The sequence below is a fragment of the Lepidochelys kempii genome, chromosome 27 (assembly GCF_965140265.1).
Source record: "Lepidochelys kempii isolate rLepKem1 chromosome 27, rLepKem1.hap2, whole genome shotgun sequence".
NCBI lineage: Eukaryota > Metazoa > Chordata > Testudines > Cheloniidae > Lepidochelys > Lepidochelys kempii.
This window is the reverse complement of record NC_133282.1, coordinates 3,725,989-3,748,693: the sequence shown is the minus strand read 5'-3', so window position 1 is coordinate 3,748,693 and position 22,705 is coordinate 3,725,989. Positions and strand designations below refer to the sequence as shown.

The following is a 22,705-nucleotide window of genomic DNA, read 5'->3' as shown; positions in this document are numbered from 1 at the left end:
ATCCAAGGACAAGGAAGGATTTGTGCCTCGGGGAAGATTTTAACATAAGCTGGTAAAAATAAGCTTAGGGGGTCTTTCATGCGGGTCCCTACATCTGTACCCTAGAGTTCAGAGTGGGGAGGGAACCCTTGACAGCCTCATCAGTGCCAAATAGAGAGGAATAATTATTTCCCTCGATCTGCTGGCAATGCTCCTACTAATGCAGCCCAATATGCCGTTAGCCTTCTTGGCAACAAGGACACACTGTTGACTCATATCCAGCTTCTCATCCACTGTAATCCCCAGGTCCTTTTCTGCAGAACTGCTGCTTAGCCGCTCGGTCCCCAGCCTGTAGCGGTGCATGGGATTCTTTTGTCCTAAGTGCAGGACTCTGCACTTGTCCTTGTTGAACCTCATCAGATTTCTTTTGGCCCAATTCTCCAATTTGTCTAGGTCCCTCTGTCCATGATTACAGACAGATTTCAGACCAAATTTCAGGTGGAAGGTTTATTTTAGGAAAATACATGGGGTTCAAATAAGGCTTAAAATGGCTCCAACTGTTTAGAGCGGGCTGCCCGAGATTTGGTGATAGTTGGGAGAAGCAGTTCCTAATTTTCTTTATTTGTTCATCTGGTTTGTGGTGTTTTGCTCCTCAAGGTCTTTAGCCAGGATCTTCAGCAGTGATTAGTGATTCGGGTGCCTGATTTCTAAAAAGGGCAGAATATCCAGCCTCTGCAAATCTGACCCCTTCCTGGGGTCTCAAGTAGTGCACCTGAAAATTGAGGCATCCTAAAATCACTAGTCATTTTTGAAAGTCTTGACCTTAGTCTTTATGTTCGGGTGAATTATTTTTCCAAGACTTCCACAGCCCATTTTACTCCACTTACAGGGCCAAGATCCCAGATGTATTTATTTGGCGGTCAAAGTTTACTACAAGAATTCAGCCTAGCTAAAGACAGCGTTTCCTGAGGCATTTAGTGTGGGGTGATTTGGGGGACAATGGCCAGGCAGGTGGGGAGCTGAGACCTCTGCTTATTGTACTTGCTTCTTGTACTGTTACCTTGTCCAACCTCTTGCCCCACATGCCCCTCCCCGCATTTGCCTATCTCATCCTTCTGTCACATCTTGTAAGTACCTATCTCGTGAGCTCTTTGGGGTACGGACTGTCATTTCACTGCCTGCACAACCCCCAGAACAAGGAACCCTAGTCCTTGATTGGCACCTTGGGCGTTACTGTCATAAAATAATACATATTTTATACACACATTCTATATGTCTAATTCTGTTCTAGGACTAAATTAAGCACAAAACTGTAATCCTTAAGTTTGTAGCTAATTTACTGAAATGTTCTTTCTAAATATGTACAGATTCCAAAAGGATGTGTAAAGAAAAATACACCAGCTACTAACATTTCTGTAATAAAGTTCCTTGGGACCAATCTTAATACTTTACATCACATCTTCTCCGCACTGTATAGAGCCTTTCAATCTGAGAGCCTGACTGCATTAGAGCTTTCAGTTGTGATACAGCTCAAGTTAACCAATTGCCAATTCACTGGTGTTAACTGACATCCTTGGGCATGCTAGTTTAGATGCTCCATGACACAAATCTCTGTCATTGGGAACAATGTTTGTACACTGCTGAGAGGCTAGACTAGGGCAGCTATACATAGCAATGCCAGGATCCCCTCCTAGTGGAAACCGTTCATATCAGCAAAAAAAAACAAACAAACCAAAAATGTCGCTGGTACAGTTTATACTGATTTGCTGAGCAACATAAGCTTTTTGTCTGTGTCTAGAGCAGGGCTTTTGCCTGTACTGAAACGTCATTAAAAAAAAGACTCTCACCGCTAATCTGCATTGTTGTACTGGCAAAAGTTTCTAGCGTGGAGCTGGCCTAGCTCTTACAGCCGTGTTACTAATCTCCAGTTACCTGTCAGTCAGTCAACATGAGTTACATCATAATCAAAAACTCTCATCAGACGGGCCCTGAGAGAATCAGCTGGACTCACTCACCTGTATAACTACCTTGGGGTCAGGTCCATTTTCAGTTGTGTGACTGGAATGCATTTCAACTCCTGCTGCCACCTAACTCTGATCACATGACACCTGTAGGAAGACAAAAGGGGAAGATTTTAACTTATAAGTGAACACGCTGCCATGCAACACGGATTCAGCAGGATGTGCAGATCACATTCATAGTCTGTTTGAAAGTCTTCACAGCCAGATCACTGCTCCCAATCAGGTCAGGAATGACCTTGACATTGTTAGATTTACCAAATGCGCTCTGCACGCATTCATGCAATTTCAAACAGAATTCGGAACACGCTGACTGATGAGAGTCCCTATACTCTCCCCTGGGACGATGTAAATATTCCCCATGCACTTACCACCCAGGCACAAACCTGCAGTAGTAGATGGGCTGACGGTCGGGCTCAGGTTCTATCAGAACAGGGAAGCAGGCTGTAGAGCTAAGGACCTGCCATGTCTCAAAGGGGCAAATCTAGGAATTTACTTTACAGTCTCCTGCTCCTTTGTGTTCTTTTCTTGTAGTGCCTTGCACAACGAGAGCCACAGCCATGGACAAGGACTCTAGGCATTACTGCAACACAGATCATTAATAGCAATGTTAATAAAAGAGCCCCAACTAGTCTATTCTGCTCTGAGGGTGCAGGCAGAAGGAAGTAGGAGAAGTTTTATATTCTGTGTAAAAGGAGCCCCAAGTACAGAAAGATACCCTCAGGGAGGCATAGACTTCTGCTTTGAGATCATCGGCCCTGATGGACCCAAAGCCTGAACACACACTTGAATCCTGGTAAAAGCAGCTCCAGGGAAAAGGCGGCTCTCCAAGAGCATGGAGTAGTCTGGGTTCACATCGAAGAACACTTCACACCCAGGTCTGCTACTGAAATTTCAACTTGCTGCACCTGAGTGCCACGCAAACCAGGAGACTGGCGGCCCAACTTGTTGCAGAGTGCACAGGGCCTCGGGTATACACAGCAGCAAACACAAGCAATAGCTGGTGATCCTGCCAACATATAAAGATGACAATCTCAGCCACTGCGGAGGTGAGGACTTGGCAGTGCCAACGTGTAAGCACCCCTGTCCCCCTGCGGATGTACTCGCTTGTGCAGCCCACGCTGAAGACCACTGCCTCATTTCTACTTTCAGTGATCTGACGAGGTTACAGCTAGCGTGCGTCTGCCTATCCACGCTGCAAATCACACTGCAGCCGCAGTGTGGATGGGTACGCTTTGAGTGAAACTGACCAAAGTTCAAACAGAGAGTTTGCACCATGCACCAGGACAACCTGCCACTACGGAGGCAGCCACTTCAGTTTGGATCTGCACAAGCCAACAGAAAACTCTGCACCAGGAAACTCTAGCCTGATTCCCAGCTGGTCAGAACTTCAGAAAAGAAAACTCGTGGTCTCCACTGAAGCCTTGTCACAAGGTTTCTTAAACTCTTTGCACTGCAATAAAAAATGCTGAGTGTGGTGACCACAAGTGGTGCTTTAACCTCTGCCCCATACAGTTAATTTGTTGGTTATTTCTGACCTGTGAGGAGAAGCACATGGAGACAAAGCCTAGAGGACAGTAACAATAGCAGAGGCCTGGAGATACCGGTCACTGTTATAGACACTGCGCTAGAGAAGATTCAATCAGGGTCTGAGCCCCGCAGTGCTAGGCCCTGCTCACTGACACTTTCCCTGTCCCAACATGTGAACATGCCACTGGGCCACCAGCTGCACAACGGTCTCCCCCCTTGCAGGGACTAATGCCACCAGCCACAAATTCAAAGTGAGAGAGGTGATGTAACCCTACCTTACAATCGTCAACCCCAAAATCCAGTGTATGGCCACTATGTGAGTGCAGACTGGAGGCAATCTGGAGTAATCCTAGGCTTTCATGGCACCCATAAACTCCTGGGTTAACCCAGAAGACCTATATCAACTGCATGGACCTTGAAGTCACCCATTACAATAAGCCTGGGCTATTTCCACACAAGCCAGATGGCACTTCTGCCAACACTGATGGAAATCAGAGATACAGTCAAGTGGCTTATACAGCACAATTATTTCCAGTTTAACCCCATCTCAAGGTTGCTACTTCCCATGACAGTATCATGATTCACACTGCTGTTTTTCTTAAGGTCTGGCTCCTGGAATCACACGAGAATCAACTTAAAAAACAAAACATTTCTCGTTCTTAAAGTAGCAGAGAAAAGTTGGAGACATGTACGCTAAAGGCACAAAAACAGAAGGCAAGTAAAAAGAACTCAAAATGTATTATTTTTGAATCTCATTGATTGGAAGGGCCAGACTCAGGATTTCTGAATGCTTGTGCTTGGCAATGCTTCTCCTGGACAAACTCAAGCGAATCAACTGTTGGAACAGAGCACCTCCTACATGCAAACAGCCCGACTAAGCCACTTACCAGACTTCCCTCGGGTCATGCTAAACCTGGTATCCATCTTGAAAAAGCTCTGCTAATACAGACCAAGCCAGCCAGGTCATTACACAGGCAAATACAGGGCCTTGCCCATGATTAAACCACTGAGAGTGTATGGAAGTGAAGGCAGCTATGAAAAAACCCACATCTATAAAATGGAAGTAAGGGGAAGTTAATATTAATGAAAGTATTTTTGAAGAATGATTAGCAGGGTCCGTCCCATGCAGGTCAGCGCCATCCAAGCAGAGAGGGAGAAAATTCACGTAGTCCCATTTGTGAGGCTTTAAAAAAGCTTAGAGCAACTCCACCGCAGTGTGAAACACCAGAGGCCAGATTCTGAACTGAGCCCAGTACTGAGCAGCTCCCATTGCTCTCAGTGGGAGCTGTTGGATGCTGAGCACTGGGAAAATCTGCTCACAAAGGCCTTTCAGCCTCCCAGAGCAGCCCCTGCCCCATTCCCCAGTATGGGACACTGATACCCACATCCTCAGAAGTATTCAGCCACCTAACGCCCATTGAAATCAATTGAGAGTTAGTTACCTACAGTAAATGTCTTTTATGGATCTGAGCCTCAGGGCTTAACTCTCCCCTCCCCCCAACCGAGGAGCTTCTCCATCCCATTCAGTTGAGAGTTACCCGGGGCCTCCCACCTTCTTCTGTTTTAATAACTGTCATTTGAATGGACTTTTCGAAACACTCAGATTGGCAAAGGTCTGAAATTTCTGACAGACAGCAGCTCCGTCAGTCTCACGAGTGCCAGGCTAATGCTGTATGTCAGCTCTTGGTAAGAAACAGCAGGGCCCCCCTGCCCATTCAGAGGGCATCTGGTTACAAAACTGAGTCATTCTTCAAAAATACAAACCCTCCCCTCACCATCTTCCCACACGGCGATACACTGAATAAGGGACACATCTATGGAAATTCTGCCAGGTTCATTTGCTGTTCAAGGTAAGTAGTTCAGAGGGGCTCTACGTTCTCATAATGAATTCAGGGAAGTCCTATGATCTGTCTTACTCAGACAAGTGGACAAGATGATCACAGCGGTTCCTTTTGGCCTTATCATCTATGAATAATGATGGACTCTGTAGACAAATCGGATCACCTCAATACTCCAAACCAAACTAGGCTGCTGCTACAGCTTTGTCCTCCCGACACAAACAACGGGACATGTGCCAGATCAGCAATGCAGATGCACAGGTTCATTCTGTAGAACTCCTCAAACAAACACAGAGAAACCATTTAAAAAAACACGGGCAACAGCCCTTTGCAAGGCAGTGTGGAAAACAACTAAAACCATACAGAATTGATTCAGTTCATTCCCTGGAAATCCACAACTATGACTTTGGATCTGATTTAAAAGAATAAGATTCAAAAGGGGGGAGGGATAGCTCAGTGGTTTGAGCATTGGCCTGCTAAACCCAGAGTTGTGAGTTCAATCCTTGAGGGGGCCATATAGGGATCTGGGGCAAAAATTGGGGATTGGTCCTGCTTTGAGCAGGGGGTTGGACAAGATGACCTCCTGAGGTCCCTTCCAACCCTGAGATTCTATGAATGGACGAACTACAGGGGCACCCAAACTTAACAAATCTGTACAGGAAATTGGCACGTGGTTTCCTTGTTAACACACAAACACTGCTCAGGCAGAGCACAACAACTAGGAACACATAAGGAAAGTAGAATTAAGATCAGCCCGATGGAGTCATCTTACCTTAGGATGCGGAGATTGCTATTAAGGGAGACAAAGAAGCCACGTACACATTGATTAAGCAAGCCAAATGGGTTTCCAATTCTAAAGTATGGGCATATCTTACCATGTATATCCTTCAGAAATTAATTACTTGTTAAAAACAATAGTATCAAAAAGGAGGCCAGACTCTTCCCAGCAGATTTCCTTCCTGGAGACGGGCTCCTGGAAGCACTCACACGGACTGGCTTCCCTGTTTTAAACCTCACTGATGACAAGTAGCTGCTCACACGGTTCAGATGGAAATAACAGACAACAACAGCGTTACCTAGTGACTCAAAGCCTGGAAACAGAGCCAGTCATTTTCCAAGCATGAGCACCTTGGAAGTTATCCTCCACCCAGAGAAAATTAAGGAGCTCGCACACCAGCCAGACCAAACAGCTCTTTCCAGATGTCAATGCAGCCCTCTTCTCCGCCCACAGTACGACAAGGAATAAGCAGTTGTCAGTACCATCACCAGGAAAAGCTTTTCCATCAAAACCAGAATGACATCCACCTCCAAATCCTACCTCCAGCACAGATTTCTGTACCCCCAAAAGGTCAGAGATTCATGAAGCCCACTAGGGACTTGATATTGCCAACCTATTTCAGTGCTCAGGTACTGTACTACAAGGATGGGTGGTGGCATACAACTATCTGCTAAACAGCAGCACAGTGTTGGGAATCAACGTTCTGGGAGAGGGAGCACTGACTAATGGTTACAGCAGTAGTTACAGAGAGGACAGACAAGCATGTAGATACACGAGTGTGAATATTCTGGCCTATGCAGATGATCTGGTCCTGATTGCAGACAACCCCAAGAGTCTCCAACAAATGCTTGACATCACCAGCCAGGCTGCCAACTAGATGGGACTCCGCTTCAGTGCCAGGAAGTGTGCAACCTTGCATATCAATGGCAGTAGAAGGGATCTGGTCCAGGCTATGTCTTTTCAGATCCAGAGTGAACCCATGATCTTCCTCGAGGACAGGCAAGTGTACCAACATCTCGGCAAGCCGGTGGGTTTCTGCGTCCAACAGACACCTGAGGATACCATCATGGTGATCCTAAGAGAGGTGGCCAGGATCAACTCTTCCCTACTGACACTGTGGCAGAAGATCAACGCCTTGAACACCTTCCTGATCCCCTGTATCTCACTTGTCCTGAGGGGATCTGCCATGGCGAAGGTACCTCTGAACAAGGCAGACAACACCACTTTCAGCTGGTGAAGAAGTGGCTGTTTCTTCCCCAAACACCAGCAATGAACTGGTGTACATCTTGCACAGGCAAGGTGGTGCCAACATCCCTTGAATGGGTGATCTGTGCGACGTTGCCGTGATCATTCACGCCTTCCGACATGCCTGGTTGCTACGGTGAGGAACATCGTGGAGAGTGCTCTGCAGGATGCCATCAAGAAGTGAATCACCAGGACCCTCTCCAACCAAGATGTCACCACCTACCTGAGCAGCTCGCTGGAAGGTGAATTTGGAAGAGACAGAGGAGACTGCTTCTCTCTGAACTTGTCCCCGCAATGCTACATGACAACTGGAGAAGTGTATCGGCTGCCACTGGACATGGTACAAGGAATGCCAGGAGCTGGGAGTCCTGGTGCCCAGGTAAAGAATACAGATCACACTATCATCACTCCAACAGCTAGAACCATGCTAGAGAGGACCCTGAAGGATGCCATCCACTGCCAATACATGGAAAACATGAAATGGAAACCGGATCAGGGCAAGGCATTCAAGGTGATGTGCAAGTGTGATGCCAGCAACCACTTCGTCCCTGAGGGCAGCTTCACCCGATTTGCTGACTGGAGGTTCATCCGCAGGGCCCAGCTCAACTGCGTCCTGCTGAATGGAGCCGTCTGCCACAGGAACTGGGACAAGCGATGCAGGAAGTGCGGCTATGCCAACGAGACGCTACCCCACATCCTGTGCAGCTGCAAGCCTCATGCGAGAGTCTGGCAGCTGCGACACAACACCATCCAAGATCTCCTGGCCAGAGCCATTCCGCCACCCATGGGGAAGGTTGCCGTGAAGTCCGCCGCACCGGGAACCGACAGCCAGCTGCGACTGGACATCATCCCCAAGGAGGACCGGAAGAAGATCATCATGATGGACATCACAGTGCTGTTTGAGAACAGGACCCCAGCCTTCCACAATGCCCGAGCTCAAAAGGTTGAGAAATATGCCCATCTGGCCAAAACCTTGAGAGCTAAGGGTTCCAGGTCCAGACACATGCACTGATCGTCGGGGCCTTAGGCACATGGGACCCCAGTAACGAGTGAGTGCTGAGAAAATGTGGAATTGGTCAATGCTACACTTGGCTGATGCAGTAATCATGGTGTCAGATGCAATCAGGTGGTCGAGGGACATCTACATAGAACACATCACTGTACATCAGCAATACCAGGAGGGATGAGCTGGAGGCCAATGAGAAGCGCAGTCAGGAAAGCAACTGAAATACTTTCCTCATGGATTGTATTTTCTAAATGGACGACCTACCTAATTCTCAATTACTAGGGACAATCTCCTCTCAATCAAATCTCTGTACAACTTTTCATGAGTGATGTACCCGAGTACTCGGATTCTAATATCTAAACTGTATAGTTAAATCTATTCACCTAAATTTGGGTTATTGCTGATTATGTACTCTGTGTACCATATGACAGGTTTCAGAGTAGCAGCTGTGTTAGTCTGTATCTGCAAAAAGAAAAGGATGTATCATATGACTTTTAAAAACAAACTCTGTGGCTAATCTAAGCACTATACCCAGATGTACAGACACTCTGTCCCCAACCTATGTATTATATATATTTTTTAACATTAGCTTTAATAAAATGTTTAAATTTGTTCTTATCAGTACCTGTGGCTTATCAGTTGAGACTTGGGTCTGCCACAATTGGCAGACCTGAGCTCTATTCCCAGCTGTGCCAGAAGTGCAAACCCACTTCTAAGGCCCGGTCTACACTACGAGGTTAGGTTGAATTTAGCCGCGTTAGGTTGATTTTATAAGGAATGTGTCTACACAACCAACCCTGCTCCGACGACCTAAAGGGCTCTTAAAATCGATGGCTATACTCCTCCCCGATGAGGGGGGATTCCACTAAAATTGACCTTCCTGGGTCAAATTTGGGGTACTGTAGACGCAGCGCTGTGCAATTCGATGGTGTTGGTCTCCGGGAGCTATCCCAGAGTGCTCCAATGTGACCGCTCTGGACAGCACTTTCAACTCCGATGCACTAGCCAGGTACACAGGAAAAGCCCCGGGAACTTCTGAATTTCATTTAATAGAATCATAGAATATCAGGGTTGGAAGGGACCTCAGGAGGTCATCTAGTCCAACCCCCTGCTCAAAGCAGGACCAATCCCCAATTAAATCATCCCAGCCAGGGCTTTGTCAAGCCTGACCTTAAAAACTTCTAAGGAAGGAGATTCCACCACCTCCCTAGGTAACGCATTCCCGTGTTTCACCTGTTTGGTCAGCGTGGTGAGCTCAGCAGAACACCATGCAGTCCCAGAATCGCACATGAGCTCCAGCATAGAGCGAACGGGAGACACTGGATCTGACTGCTGTATGGGGAGAAGAATCTCTGCAGGCAGATCTCTGATCCCGCAGAAGAAATGCTGATATATATATGCCAAAATCGCACAGGGCATGGTGGACAGAGGCTATACCAGGGACACAAAGCAGTGCCGTGTGAAAATTAAGGCGCTCAGGCAAGCCTACCAAAAGACAAAGGAGGCAAACAGTCGCTCTGAGTCAGAGCCCCAGACATACCGCTTCTATGATCAGCTTCTATGATCACCTGCATGCCATTCTAGGGGGGGACCCTACCACTACCCCACCACTGTCTGTGGACACCTGCAAGGTGGCAGCCTCAGGCAACACGGAGGAAGATTTTGTGGATGAGGAAGAGGAGGAGAATGCGCAGCAGGCAAGCGGAGAATCTGTTCTCCCTGGCTGCCAGGACCTTTTCATCATTCTGGAGCCAATACCCTCCCAGGGCATATTGTTCCCAGACCCTGAAGGCGGAGAAGGCACCTCTGGTGAGTGCACATTTGTAACTACACTACAGAGGTTAAAAGCAATTGTGTTTAATGTTTGATTTGCCCTGAACAATTGGGATGCATTCGCGGCCAGTACCACTACTGGAAAAGTCGGTTAACACGTCTGGGGATGGAGCGGGAATCCTCCAGGGACATCTCCATGAAGCTCTCCTGGAGGTACTCTGAAAGCCTTTGCAGAAGATTTCTGGGGAGGGCTGCTTTATTTCATCCTCCACGGTAGGACACTTTATCACGCTAAGTCAGTAGCAAGTAGTCTGGAATCACTGCAGCACAAAGCATGGCAGCGAATGGTCCTGGGTTATGGTCGCATTCATGCAACATTCGGTCTTTATCTTTCTGTGTCAGCCTCAGGAGAGTGATCTCATTCATCACCTGGTTGAAATAGGGGAATTTTTGTAAGGGAACAGTAATTCCCTCTGTTTGGTGATCCCCAGTGCATTATTAGACCCCGGTCATGCTGGGCTCTTTGCGCTTGGCTAAAAGGGATCACCCTGGAGAATAGCCATACGGAGAGCGGGGGCGGGGTGCCCTGCACATCCACTCCAAAACCGCAGCCCCTCCTTTTAAACGGCAAACCCAGCTGGCATTGGTTGCTATGGGAAAGGAGAACACTGCAGTATGAAACCATTCCCACATGTTATGAACGCGGAAAAAGCCAACCTCGTGTACCCTTTGGCTTACCACGGCTGCCTGAAAATCGAATTCTGTTGCCCAGCCATGTGCGATGCAAAGCCAAAATGAGACCTTGTACCTAAAACACATGTGCTGTCTGCTGTGAATTGCTTAATTCACTGTGAAAGAGTCTCCCTTTTGTTCTCAGAAATGTATCTTCTTAAATTCTACTCTCCCCTTTCCCCCCCTGCAGCTGCAAATGTTTCTATGCTCCCCCTATCAACTCCATCCCTGAGGTTATCGCAGATTAGAAGGAGAAAAAAAAGTACTCATGATGACATGTTTTCAGAGCTCATGCAGTCCTCCCACACTGATAGGGCCCAGCTGAACGCATGGAGGCATTCGGTGGCAGAGGCCAGGGAGGCATACAGTGAGCATGATTGGAACATGCAGGAGGAGATGCTGAGGCTAATGGGGGAGCAAATGGACATGATGAGGCATCTGGTGGAGCTTCAGGAAAGGCAACTAGAGTTCAGACCCCCACTGCATCCATTGTGTAACCGCCTGCCCTCCTTGCCAAGTTCCATATCCCCCTCACCCAGACGCCCAAGAATGAGGGGGGGAGGCTCGAGTTACCCAACCACTCCACTCCAAGGGATGGCCCAAGCAACAGAAGGTTGTCATTTAAACAGCTTTGATTTGTAGTGTGGCTACAATAAGCACTGTGGCCTTGTCCTTCCCTCCTCTCCCACTCCACCCAGGCTACCTTTTACTAGTCAGCATTGTCAGTGATCTGAAGTTCTTTTTAATAAACAAAGAATGAATGGATTCAGAACAATAGGGACTTTATTTTCCGTGCCAGCTGTGGTCGAAGTGCGGGAGGGGGATTGGCTTACTGGGAAGTACATTCACCAAAGGGGGCAGCTTTGTATCAACACACAACTGTCACACCATAGCCTGGTCAGTCATAAAATTGTTTTTCAAAGCCTCTCTGATGTGCAGCGCGCCTCTGTGTGCTCTTTTAATTGCCCTGGTGTCTGGCTGTTCAAAATTGGCTGCCAGGTGATTTGCCTCAACCTCCCACCCCACCATAAATGTCTCCCCCTTACTCTCACAGATATTCTGGAGCACACAGCAAGCAGCAATAACAATGGTCTAACCTACTCAGCAAATAGCGCCAGCGCCCCTTTAAATGCCCAAAGGCACATTCTACCACCATTCTGCACTTGCTCAGCCTATAGTTGAACTGCTCCTTACTGCTGTCCAGGCTGCCTGTGTATGGTTTTATGAGCCATGGGAGCAAGGGGTAGGCTGGATCCACAAGGATAACTACTGGCATTTCAACATCCCCAACGGTAATTTTCTGGTCTGGGAAGAAAGTGCCTTCTTGCAGCTTTTCGAACAGCCCAGAGTTCCGAAAGATGTGAGTGTCATGCACCTTTCCCGACCATCCCATGTTGGTGTCGGTGAAACAGCCTTTGTGATACACCAATACTTGCAACACCATTGAGATGTATCCCTTGCGGTTTAGGGTTAGGGTTTATGTACTGTTTGGCAAGGTGATCCGGTGCCAAGATAGGACTGTGCAATCCATCTATCGCCCCACCACAGTTAGGGAACCCCATTGTAGCAAAGCCATCCACTATGACCTGCACATTTCCAAGAGTCACTACCCTTGTTAGCAGAAGGTTATTGATTGCCTTTGCTACTTGGACCACAGCAGCCCCCATGGAAGATTTACCCACTCCGAATTGATTCCTGACTGACCGGTAGCAGTCAGGCGTTGAAAGCTTCCACAGGGCTATCGCCACTTGCTTCTCAACGGTCAGGGCAGGTCTCATCTTGGTATTCCTGCACTTCAGGGCAGGGGGAAACCAACTCACAAAGTTCCATGAAAGTGGCCTTACGCATGCGAAAGTTTCGCAGCCACTGGGAATCATCCCATATCGGCAACACTATGAGGTCCCACCAGTCTGTGCTTGTTTGCTGGGCCCAGAATTGGCGTTCCACTGTATCAACATGCTCCAGCGCCACCACGATATCCCAATTGCCACATCCCGTGCTTTCAGGAACATCTGTGTCCTTGTCCCCCTCACAATCTTCCTCGTGCTGGCAGCTCCTAGCCAGGCTCTGTATATACTGCAGGATAATGTGCAAGGTGTTTACAACGCTCATAAAAATAGCACGCAGCTGAGCGGGCTCCATGCTTGCCGTGCTATGGCATCTGCACGGATAACCCAGGAAACAAGGCGTGAAATGATTGTTTGCCGTTGCTTTCAAGGGGGGAGGGTGGGGAGACCGACAACATGTACCCAAAACCACCCGCGACAATGTTTTTGCCCCATCAGGCATTGAGAGCTTAACCCAGAATTCCAATGGGCAGTGGGGACTGTAGGATACCTACCCACAGTGCACCACTCCGTGAGTCGATGCTAGCCCCGGTATTGAGGACGCACTCTACCGACCTAATGCGCTTAATGGGGACACACACGATTGACTGTATAAAATTGGTTGCTAAAGATTGACTTCTACAAAATCGACCTAATTTCATAGTGTAAACATGCCCTAACTTATTTATAGAATTTGTAAGTGACACTTGCCTGCCTCCTATAGCTGGGAGTACAAGACTTCCCTCAATAGCAGAGGTTTTGAAGTGCACAGAAATATCACCACTGGTCAGAGAAAGAAGCAAAACTCTAACTCATGGCCTCCCGGCTCCCAGCATAGCCTTGGCTAAAAGGTATTGTGAGGGAAGTCTCTCTCTCCCGCCCCCGCCATCTCTCTGAGCAATCCTGAGGTACAACACTGAGGGTTACAGGACAGTCCTTTCAATTCACAGGCTGTCCCACCAAAAATGGAAGGGGGGAAAAGCCATAGCATGAGAAAGCACACCCTGGGACAGCTCCGAAGTTAGTGACTGAACATGAGCTGAGTGACGGATGCTTGCACCATACCTCTGAGGTCAATTTGACCACCACAGGCCAGAAAACACAGACTGCACTTGACCAACAAGCATGGTGGTGAACGAAGAATCTCTTCCAGCTGCTAATGAAACCAGCATTTTCAGCTTAAAATGCTGCAGTCACAGCTGCACCCCAAGTCAGGGAGCCCACCTACTTGCACAAATGCTCAATGCACTCCATACGCTCCTCATTCAGGACAGCACAGTGAAGCACACAAAAGGCAGGACATGCAGAGTTGACGATGAATGCTCAACAGTGCCTTTAATTATGTGATCACATAACCATATCTCTCAAATGCAGCAAAAGGAGAGTTTTCACCTGCATACACACGTAACAGGTAATTAGCAAGTGCTGGAGATAAGGGGAAGTTCTGTGGCCTGTATTATACAGGAGCTCAGACTAGACAATGACGGTGGTTCCTTCTGACCTTGGAACTTACGCACCTATGAACTCAGAGCTCCTGTGTTCTTAGGCCTTGTCTACACTGGCAAGTTTCTGCACAGTAAAGCAGCTTTCTGGGGTGTAACTCCTGAGGTGTGCAGAAACTCCTCAGCTGCAAAAAACCCACCTGCGCTGCATTGCCAGGGTAAACACATCAATTGCTTTCAGCGCTGTAATTGGCCTCCGGAAGCGTCCCATAATCCCGCAAGTGGCCGCTCTGCTCATTGTTTTGAACTCGGCTGTCCTGGAGACATGCGCCTCTCCCCTTTCAAAGCTCCCTTTCTGACAGCCCTTGCACGCTGTGCCGGTCTGCTCTGGGACACAAAGCAAACCATTATTGTGGAATGATCCTGCCGGTGAACACAGCGGCAGGTGTGTGTGTGTGTTACAAGACAGCATGCTGACACACTCTCTGTTCCCCAAAACACAGTGTCTCTCCCCCCACATACACACACACACTCCCTGTCACACACTCTCGCCCCTCCTCTTCAGTTGAAAAGCGGCTGGCAAGGTACTGGAATGCCCATGGAACAATGGGACTGGGAAACCTGCATCATGTGATGCTGTGCCTGCCCCATGAGGCATTGCAACCCCTTCCCAAAGCACCCTGTGGCCACTTGCACCGTGGGGTAGCTACCCCAGTGCGCTGCTCTCTGGGCCATTGCAAGAGCTGCTAATCTGGATGCGCTCTGCCATCACAAGGAGCAGAGTGTGCACACACAACAGCGCTTTAATAAAAGTGGTGTAACTTGTTGCACAAAAAATTTGCAGTGTAGACATACCCTTACTGTGACACTGTGGAGCCAACACAAGAATTTGATATGAAGAGATCAGATAAAGTTGGAAAATTCCATAGTGTTTCAATGAAGTTTTGCTCTGTCTGGAGAGTGAGGTGGAGTTGTAGACAAAAATACATTGTGCAACCCACAGCTATTGGGATGGGGATTTTCTTCTATGATGTGACATGTTATCTAACATCCTAGAGAAGTTCAAACTGGATTATCTGACACTACTAAGTGATCACAGAATTTAAGAGTGCGCTGTAAAGCACACAGCACAAGGAGACAGTTAGGGTTGATAGTTTAATCCTATCTCTGCATTTCCTGGCTTGCATATGAAATTACTCAGCTTTGCCATGGCAAACACTATTTTAAGCACGGAATTTTCTCGTTTAAAAAATTAGCAGTACAGATAAACAAAGGAAGTTACAAAAATATTGAGTGTATGTGTATGTTGGGTCCATGCCTGGGGCATGGTGGAGTGCACGGAGTATGTTTGACTGAGACGCTCTGTAGTGCATGTACGCACCCGCGTCTGGTCCATATCTAGGATTTGGCCTCTGAAGTTGGTGTAACGTGCCTCGGAGGGAGGGTCTAGCTGAGATGTCACTAGAGTACGTACAGGTTTGCCTGTGTGTGCAGTCTGTACCCTCTGCCTCTTGCACATTACCCAATCTCTCCGAGCCTGCATACTGCAGTGACAAGGACTTACGAGAGATGGAGAAACAAAGCGTAACTCAGAAAATGGAGCCCACATTAGGTACATTCAATCCCACCTCTGCTCTCTGTCTCTGCACATCATTACTGTATGAGCTAAGCCTTCACAAGAAATTCACAGAGCCTAAATCACTGAGCCAGCTTCACCCTCTCCAAATAAAACACACCCATTCCAAGGTGCCTGAGTGAAACAGGAAGCCTGCCAGCAAGCACCGTCTACATACTTGTGCCAGCTCTCCTCGAGCTAGTGTGCTAAAACAGTAGCGTAGCTGGAGTCGCACAGACAGCGCCCAGGAGGCTCAGGCAGGTGTGGACTCAGCACGCTGCTACCCACTATTTTTAGCACACTAGCTCGATGAGAGCTGGGAATCACACCCCTAGCTCCAAGTTCTGACTCAGCCTCAGAGTGAACTCAGACAAGGTGAAACTTTACCTGTGCGGAAATGGAATGACTCGTCCAATCTGCTGGGATCCATTTCAGTGACACTGCACCCTGCTCCCGTCACTTCCAGGTACTAATCCCCTTGGAATGCAGTAGTGTCACCTGGCAGGTGAGCATTCCTGCGTTCCAAGGGGATGATCTCCTTTTCCTCTTCCTCTGTCCAGTCACAACAAAAGAATGGGAGCAAGGGCCATGACTGAAATCTGATGTTGCAGCCTGACCCATGGAAAACGGGTGGCCTGGATCTCTCTGCCAGCCTGGGGAAGTGAAGTGTGTACGTGAAGGGAATGCCACTGCGGCTTCTTAACCAGAGAGTAAAGAGTGCAGTCTGCTCCACCAGACCAGGGGCGCTCATCTTCACTCCCTGGGGACTTCCAGAACAGCAGCAATCCCACCGTGATTCTCCTGCTGACCCAAGTTCCCTGGAGAATGCAGAAGCAACCTCAGAGTCTCCCTGCAGCACTCAGTGGGTTGGGAGGGGGCAGGATTAAAGACCAGGACCACCAAAAAGGTTGGAGGATCCAGTTACTGGCACACTCCACTTAAAGGGCCCTCACATTCATGAGCACTTATGCAGGCAACTACCCCACTGAAGCACTAATCCAGGTGAGCAGGGGTCTCAGTGAGGCCCACAATTCACTATAATCCAATTCTTCTGCAGGAAGAGAATTTCATGAACCCCACCTCTGTGCCCATTCAGGTCCACCCTAGAAAGATTCCCCTTCAAGACTGTTCCCTGGGAGCGGCAGCATCTCTGAGCCAGTGAGCAATATGATTTGCAGTCAGAAAAGAGCTGTGTAGGGACACGGAGAACTACAGGCTACTCAATCATGTGCTATGTTCTTTGGGGAGCATGCACCCTGCACCTTAAACTGTGATGCAGAAGCTCCAGCTGAAAGATGGGTGAAGCAGAAAATAGAGCACAAGGTGTGGTCACTTTTGAAACAATCTGTGATCTCATGTCAAAGGAGCAGCAAGAAACACCATATGAAGGTGGCAGGCCACACTCCACTGAATGCACCAATAGCAAAGAGTGAAGAAAAAGTCCAATTAGCTGTGCCAGACTCCTGCTCTTGGGAGGGTTGGGGAGAGCGCAGAGTCAAACCTAATGCAGCTGCCAAGTGGGGTAGGAAGCAACTCCTGGCAGAGAACCTGACTCTTCTCCTGCTCCACCCACTCACACGGCAGGGTGCTGCATGGCCTACTGACATCCCCTAGCTACCTCAGCTCCAACTGGCGACGGCACCCCACGCAAAACACCACTGTACAGATTTTCAGAATGGTGCTGCCCCACTGAAGCCCTAGGGAAATCTGTCACCTCCCTGCAAAGGAAATTTACTCCTCTCCTGAGATGCTGCCTGACCTGCTCAGCACTTCTCTTAGCATCAGCTTTCAAACCCAAAGGGACAGCTGCAGCTGGGGATGGAAGACCCCCAATACTATCTTCAATCAAACACCATTTCAAAGTCCTGTTATAGCGACAAGAGAGGACTTACTACGGCTTGGGGTGGTGCGGAGGGAGCAGGGTAAGGGGAGAGGAATCAGCAGCCTAGAGGAGAAGTCAACACCAAGAGAAGCTGACCCTATCACTCAGACTTTCATCTCGTGGCTTTGTCCTGAGGACAAAGTTCACGGTTAGCACAAGGTTTGTAACTTGATAACTCCAGTTTGTTAATAAGATGCTACTTGTGAAAAGAAAATACTGCATTCTCATTCAGCCATTGGGAGATGCTGCAAAGTACTCCATAAAAGAGGTGGAGATGTGATTCCAATACCAAGAGTCTATGATCTGGAATAAAATATAAAATCCCTTGATAATGAAGTTTGCGCACAACAAAAAGATTGGTCAGGTGGTGAACAACAACACAGACAAGTTACAGACAGAGCAATCTGCATCACTGGGCAAGCCAGATGCAATCAAACAACATGTGTTTTAATATGGCCAAATGCAAGGTCATACACTTAGGAACAAAAAGTGTAACTTACAGGATGGGGGCTGGATCTTGGAAGGCAGTGACTCTGTAAAGGAATTAGAGATCATTGTATTTAACAAAGAACACGAGGTCCAAATGCAATGCTGTGCCAAAAAGGGCGAACAGTGTATAAACAGAGGATTACTGAGCATGAGGAGGGTGGTGATTTTACATCTGTATACAGCACTGCTGAGACCACTACAGAAATATTGCACCCTATTCTGATTTTTAAAAGGATGCTGAAAAAATGAAGACACTTCAGAGAAGCTTTTAGACACAACAAATCGTGTATCTTAGCAGGGGGTTAGATGGCCCTTGAGGACCCTTCTAACCCTATGGTTCTAGGATTTTAAGAACCACAAGAACGATTTGAGGTTTGGAAAACTTTAAAAACAACAACAACGAGAGACTCGGGATGCTCAGAGCTCGTCTACACTTAGCCTGGTCTACACTACACAGTTAGGTGCACGTAAGGCAGCTTACATTGATCTACCACTGTAAGCATTTACACTAAACTGCAGCTCCCACCAATGTAACTTGCCCACGACACTGATTTAACTCCACCTCTGCGAGAGGCGTAGTGCTCAAGTCAATGTAGTTAGGTCACCGCAGTGTAGAAACTGCATGGCTTACATTAAGAAAGGAGGACTTGTGGCACCTTAGAGACTAACCAATTTATTTGAGCATGAGCTTTCGTGAGCTACAGCTCACTTCATCGGATGCATTCAGTGGAAAATTCAAAAGATGTTTTTATACACACAGAACATGAAAAAATGGGTGTTTATCACTTCAAAAGGTTTTCTCTCCCCCCACCCCACTCTCCTGCTGGTAATAGGTTTATTACTATAAAGAAAACCTTTTGAAGTGATAAACACCCATTTTTTCATGGTCTGTGTGTATAAAAAATCCTCACTGCATTTTCCACTGAATGCATCCGATGAAGTGAGCTGTAGCTCACAAAAGCTCATGCTCAAATAAATTGGTTAGTCTCTAAGGTGCCACAAGTCCTCCTGTTCTTTTTGCGAATACAGACTAACACGGCTGCTCCTCTGAAACCTGGCTTACATTGACTGCCTTTCAGACGCCCTCCCACAATGCCCAACACCGACACTTAAAGCGGTGCAAGCGCTCCTGGTGAGGACACGCACCACTGCTACAAGGACCGTGGCGCCAACCTGCAAAAGCAGTTTAATTACGGCAGCGGCTGTACACTGACGTAACTTAGCTCAACTACGTTTTGTAGCGTAGACTTGCCTTACAGCACTTCGGCTACGTCTACGCTGCACACCTTACAGCAGCACCCCCAAGAAGGGGCCGTAGCTTTGTCAGCTGGAGAGCGTCTTCCTACCGACAATGCACTGTCCACACCGATGCTTTTCGTCAGCAAAACTTCTGATGGTCGGGGTGTGTTTTTTCGTACCCGACTGAGAAAAGTTTTACCGATGAAAGTGCAGTGTAGACAAAGCCTTAGTGAAGACGCTGCCGGCACCTCCTATCAGTGTAGGTACCCCACCCCCCGCCCCCCAAGGTGGTAGCTATGTGGACACAGCACTGTCTATGCCAGGGTTAGATTGGCATAACCACGTCACTCCCGAATGTGGCTATACCGACATAAGTTTGTTGTGCAGACAAGGGCTAAGTCTATTTAGCTGATTGAAGAGAAGGTGAAGAGGTGACTTGATCACAGCTATAAGTACCACATGGGGAGCTTTCTGATGCCGGTAGGTTCTCTAACAAAGTCACAAGCTCTAGTGGTCAGTAGTTAAGAGATAGAAAAACATTTTTTAACAGTGAGGGTAACTAACCATTTGAACAGATTACTGAGATATGAGGCAGATTCTCCATCACTTGGAGTCATTAAATCAAGGTTGGGTGTTTTTCTAAAAGATATGCTCTAGTAATCAGGTTTGATGCAGCGGATGAATTTCTAAGACCTGGATCACGCATCTGCAAACCACACAGGGAGAGAAGGGACATGGAGCGGAATTCAGGGACAAGAGAGGAGAGGAGCGAGGAGAGAGCGGAGAGCCAACAGTAGTTGGAGGAAAGGAGCTGGGGGAGGTTCGAAAGCTGATGTCAGTGGCACCCAGAGGACAAACCTGGGTATCGGTGGCATTCAGGACAGTTACTCTAATCAAGACCATCAACAAGCTTAAGCTGCTAGTTTTCAGGGCAGGGACGATGTTGCCTCTGTGTCTGGGCAGCACCTAGCTCAGCGGGACCGGGATGCTTAGCGGGACCACGGGGCATTACTGCAATAAAAGTAATGCACAACAGCAGATGGGCCCAACTGACCAAGTTTACAGGAGGGAGATACCAGCTCCAGGCAAACCAAACACAACAAAGGAATCCGCCTGGCGCTCTCTGCCAGCTGCGCCCGGAAAGCCCTGGGACTGGACGCAAGGGCACTAGGTGGCCGGTGGGGTTGGGGTTCAGAGGGATTGGCGGGTGCGCTCTTAAGCAGCGATTCTCCCTTCCCGCAGCGGGACCCCCACACCCGCCACCCTCTCACTGAGAGCCAGGCAGCGCCGCCTCTCGTGGGGCACGCCGGGAAGTTCTTGAGGCTTCTTGCCCCCCGGGCAGCGCAAAGTGTCCTTCCAAAACGGAGCAGCTGAGACGGAGTTAATGCGGAAGCAAAGACGAACCCAGGGTTCCCAGGCAGCCCCGCTCCCCGCAGCACGGGGGGGGGGGGGGGCGGGGGGTCCGAGCCCTGCTCCCCGCAGCACGGGGGGGCGTGGGGGGGTCCGAGCCCCGCAGCACGGGGGGGCGTGGGGGGGTCCGAGCCCGGCTCCCCGCAGCACGGGGGGGCGTGGGGGGCTCCGAGCCCCGCAGCACGGGGGGGCGTGGGGGGGTCCGAGCCCCGCAGCACGGGGGGGCGTGGGGGGGTCCGAGCCCCGCAGCACGGGGGGGCGTGGGGGGGTCCGAGCCCGGCTCCCCGCAGCACGGGGGGGCGTGGGGGGGTCCGAGCCCGGCTCCCCGCAGCACGGGGGGGCGTGGGAGGGTCCGAGCCCGGCTCCCCGCAGCACGGGGGGGCGTGGGGGGCTCCGAGCCCCGCAGCACGGGGGGGGCGTGGGGGGGTCCGAGCCCCGCAGCACGGGGGGGCGTGGGGGGGTCCGAGCCCGGCTCCCCGCAGCACGGGGGGGCGTGGGGGGGTCCGAGCCCGGCTCCCCGCAGCACGGGGGGGCGTGGGGGGGTCCGAGCCCCGCACCCGCAGCACGGGGGGGCGTGCGGGGGTCCGAGCCCCGCACCCGCAGCACGGGGGGGGAGTGGGGGGGTCCGAGCCCCGCTCCCCGCAGCACGGGGGGGCGTGGGGGGGTCCGAGCCCAGCACACGCAGCACGGGGGGGCGTGGGGGGGTCCGAGCCCCGCTCCCCGCAGCACGGGGGGGGCGTGGGGGGGTCCGAGCCCCGCTCCCCGCAGCACGGGGGGGCGTGGGGGGGTCCGAGCCCAGCACACGCAGCACGGGGGGGCGTGGGGGGTCCGAGCCCCGCACCCTCAGCACGGGGGGGCGTGGGGGGGTCCGAGCCCCGCACCCTCAGCACGGGGGGGGAGTGGGGGGGTCCGAGCCCCGCTCCCCGCAGCACGGGGGGGGGAGTGGGGGGGTCCGAGCCCCGCTCCCCGCAGCACGGGGGGGGGGAGTGGGGGGGTCCGAGCCCCGCTCCCCGCAGCACGGGGGGGGGCGTGGGGGGGTCCGAGCCCCGCTCCCCGCAGCACGGGGGGGGGCGTGGGGGGGTCCGAGCCCCGCACCCTCAGCACGGGGGGGGAGTGGGGGGGTCCGAGCCCCGCACCCTCAGCACGGGGGGGGGCGTGGGGGGGTCCGAGCCCCGCTCCCCGCAGCACGGGGGGGGCCGTGGGGGGTCCGAGCCCCGCTCCCCGCAGCACGGGGGGGGGCGTGGGGGGTCCGAGCCCCGCACCCGCAGCACGGGGGGGGCGCGGGGGGGTCCAGCCCTGCCTCCCGCGGGCGGCCCCAGGAGACCCGGCGGGGGCCGGGCCGGGGGGGCGGCGGGGGCGGGGCACGCGGGGCGGGGGGCGGGGCCAGCCGGGGGCGGCGGGGGGCGGCGAGGGAGGGGGCGCGCGGGGGCTCTGGGGCGGGGCGGGGCGGGCGCGCGCTCACCTGCTCCGCGGCCCCGAGGCTCCGGCTGGGAACCCGGAAGCGCAGGCGCCGCCGAGCGCGCGCCCCCCCCGCCCGCGTGACCCGCGACGACCGAGGGGCGGGGCCAGGGGCGGGGGAGACACGCCCCGGGGGGCGGAGTCGGAGTCGGAGTCTCGCTTCTGCAGCCGGGAAACGGGCGGAGGACGCCGGGGGGGGCGGGTCGGTGGAAATTGGTGCTGCCCCCCCCGCCCCTCCCCCTCAGGCTCGGGGCTGGGGGGGGGTTGGGGTACAGGAGGAGGTGAGGGGGGCGGGCTCGGGGCTGGGGGGGGTTGGGGTACAGGAGGAGGTGAGGGGGGCGGGCTCGGGGCTGGGGGGGGTTGGGGTACAGGAGGAGGTGAGGGGGGCGGGCTGGGGGGGGGTTGGGGTACAGGAGGAGGTGAGGGGGGCGGGCTCCGGGAGGGA

At 51.2% G+C, this 22,705-nt stretch overlaps 1 protein-coding gene across 12 annotated transcripts in view; it reads right to left on the bottom strand.

The window, feature by feature from the left end:
* The window catches only part of PLEKHM1 (pleckstrin homology and RUN domain containing M1), a 144,490-nt gene extending 122,150 nt beyond the window's left edge, over positions 1 to 22,340 (bottom strand). For 9 of the 12 annotated variants that reach the window (XR_012156415.1, XR_012156416.1, XM_073326188.1 and 6 more), the window contains exons 1-4: positions 22,265 to 22,340; positions 19,957 to 20,098; positions 18,165 to 18,197; positions 1,995 to 2,087 (exon numbers count right to left, since the gene is read on the bottom strand). Coding sequence is in view for 10 of the 12 variants with exons in the window: in XM_073326188.1 (XP_073182289.1) it covers positions 1,995 to 2,048 (54 nt within the window). In the remaining 2 variants the exon portion in view is untranslated. Of the gene's footprint in view, positions 1 to 1,994; positions 2,088 to 18,164; positions 18,198 to 19,956; positions 20,514 to 22,264 lie in introns of those variants that run through there. The other 3 variants (XM_073326187.1, XM_073326185.1, XM_073326186.1) reach the window with 3 other exon arrangements.
* Between the last annotated feature and the right edge of the window lie 365 nt (positions 22,341 to 22,705).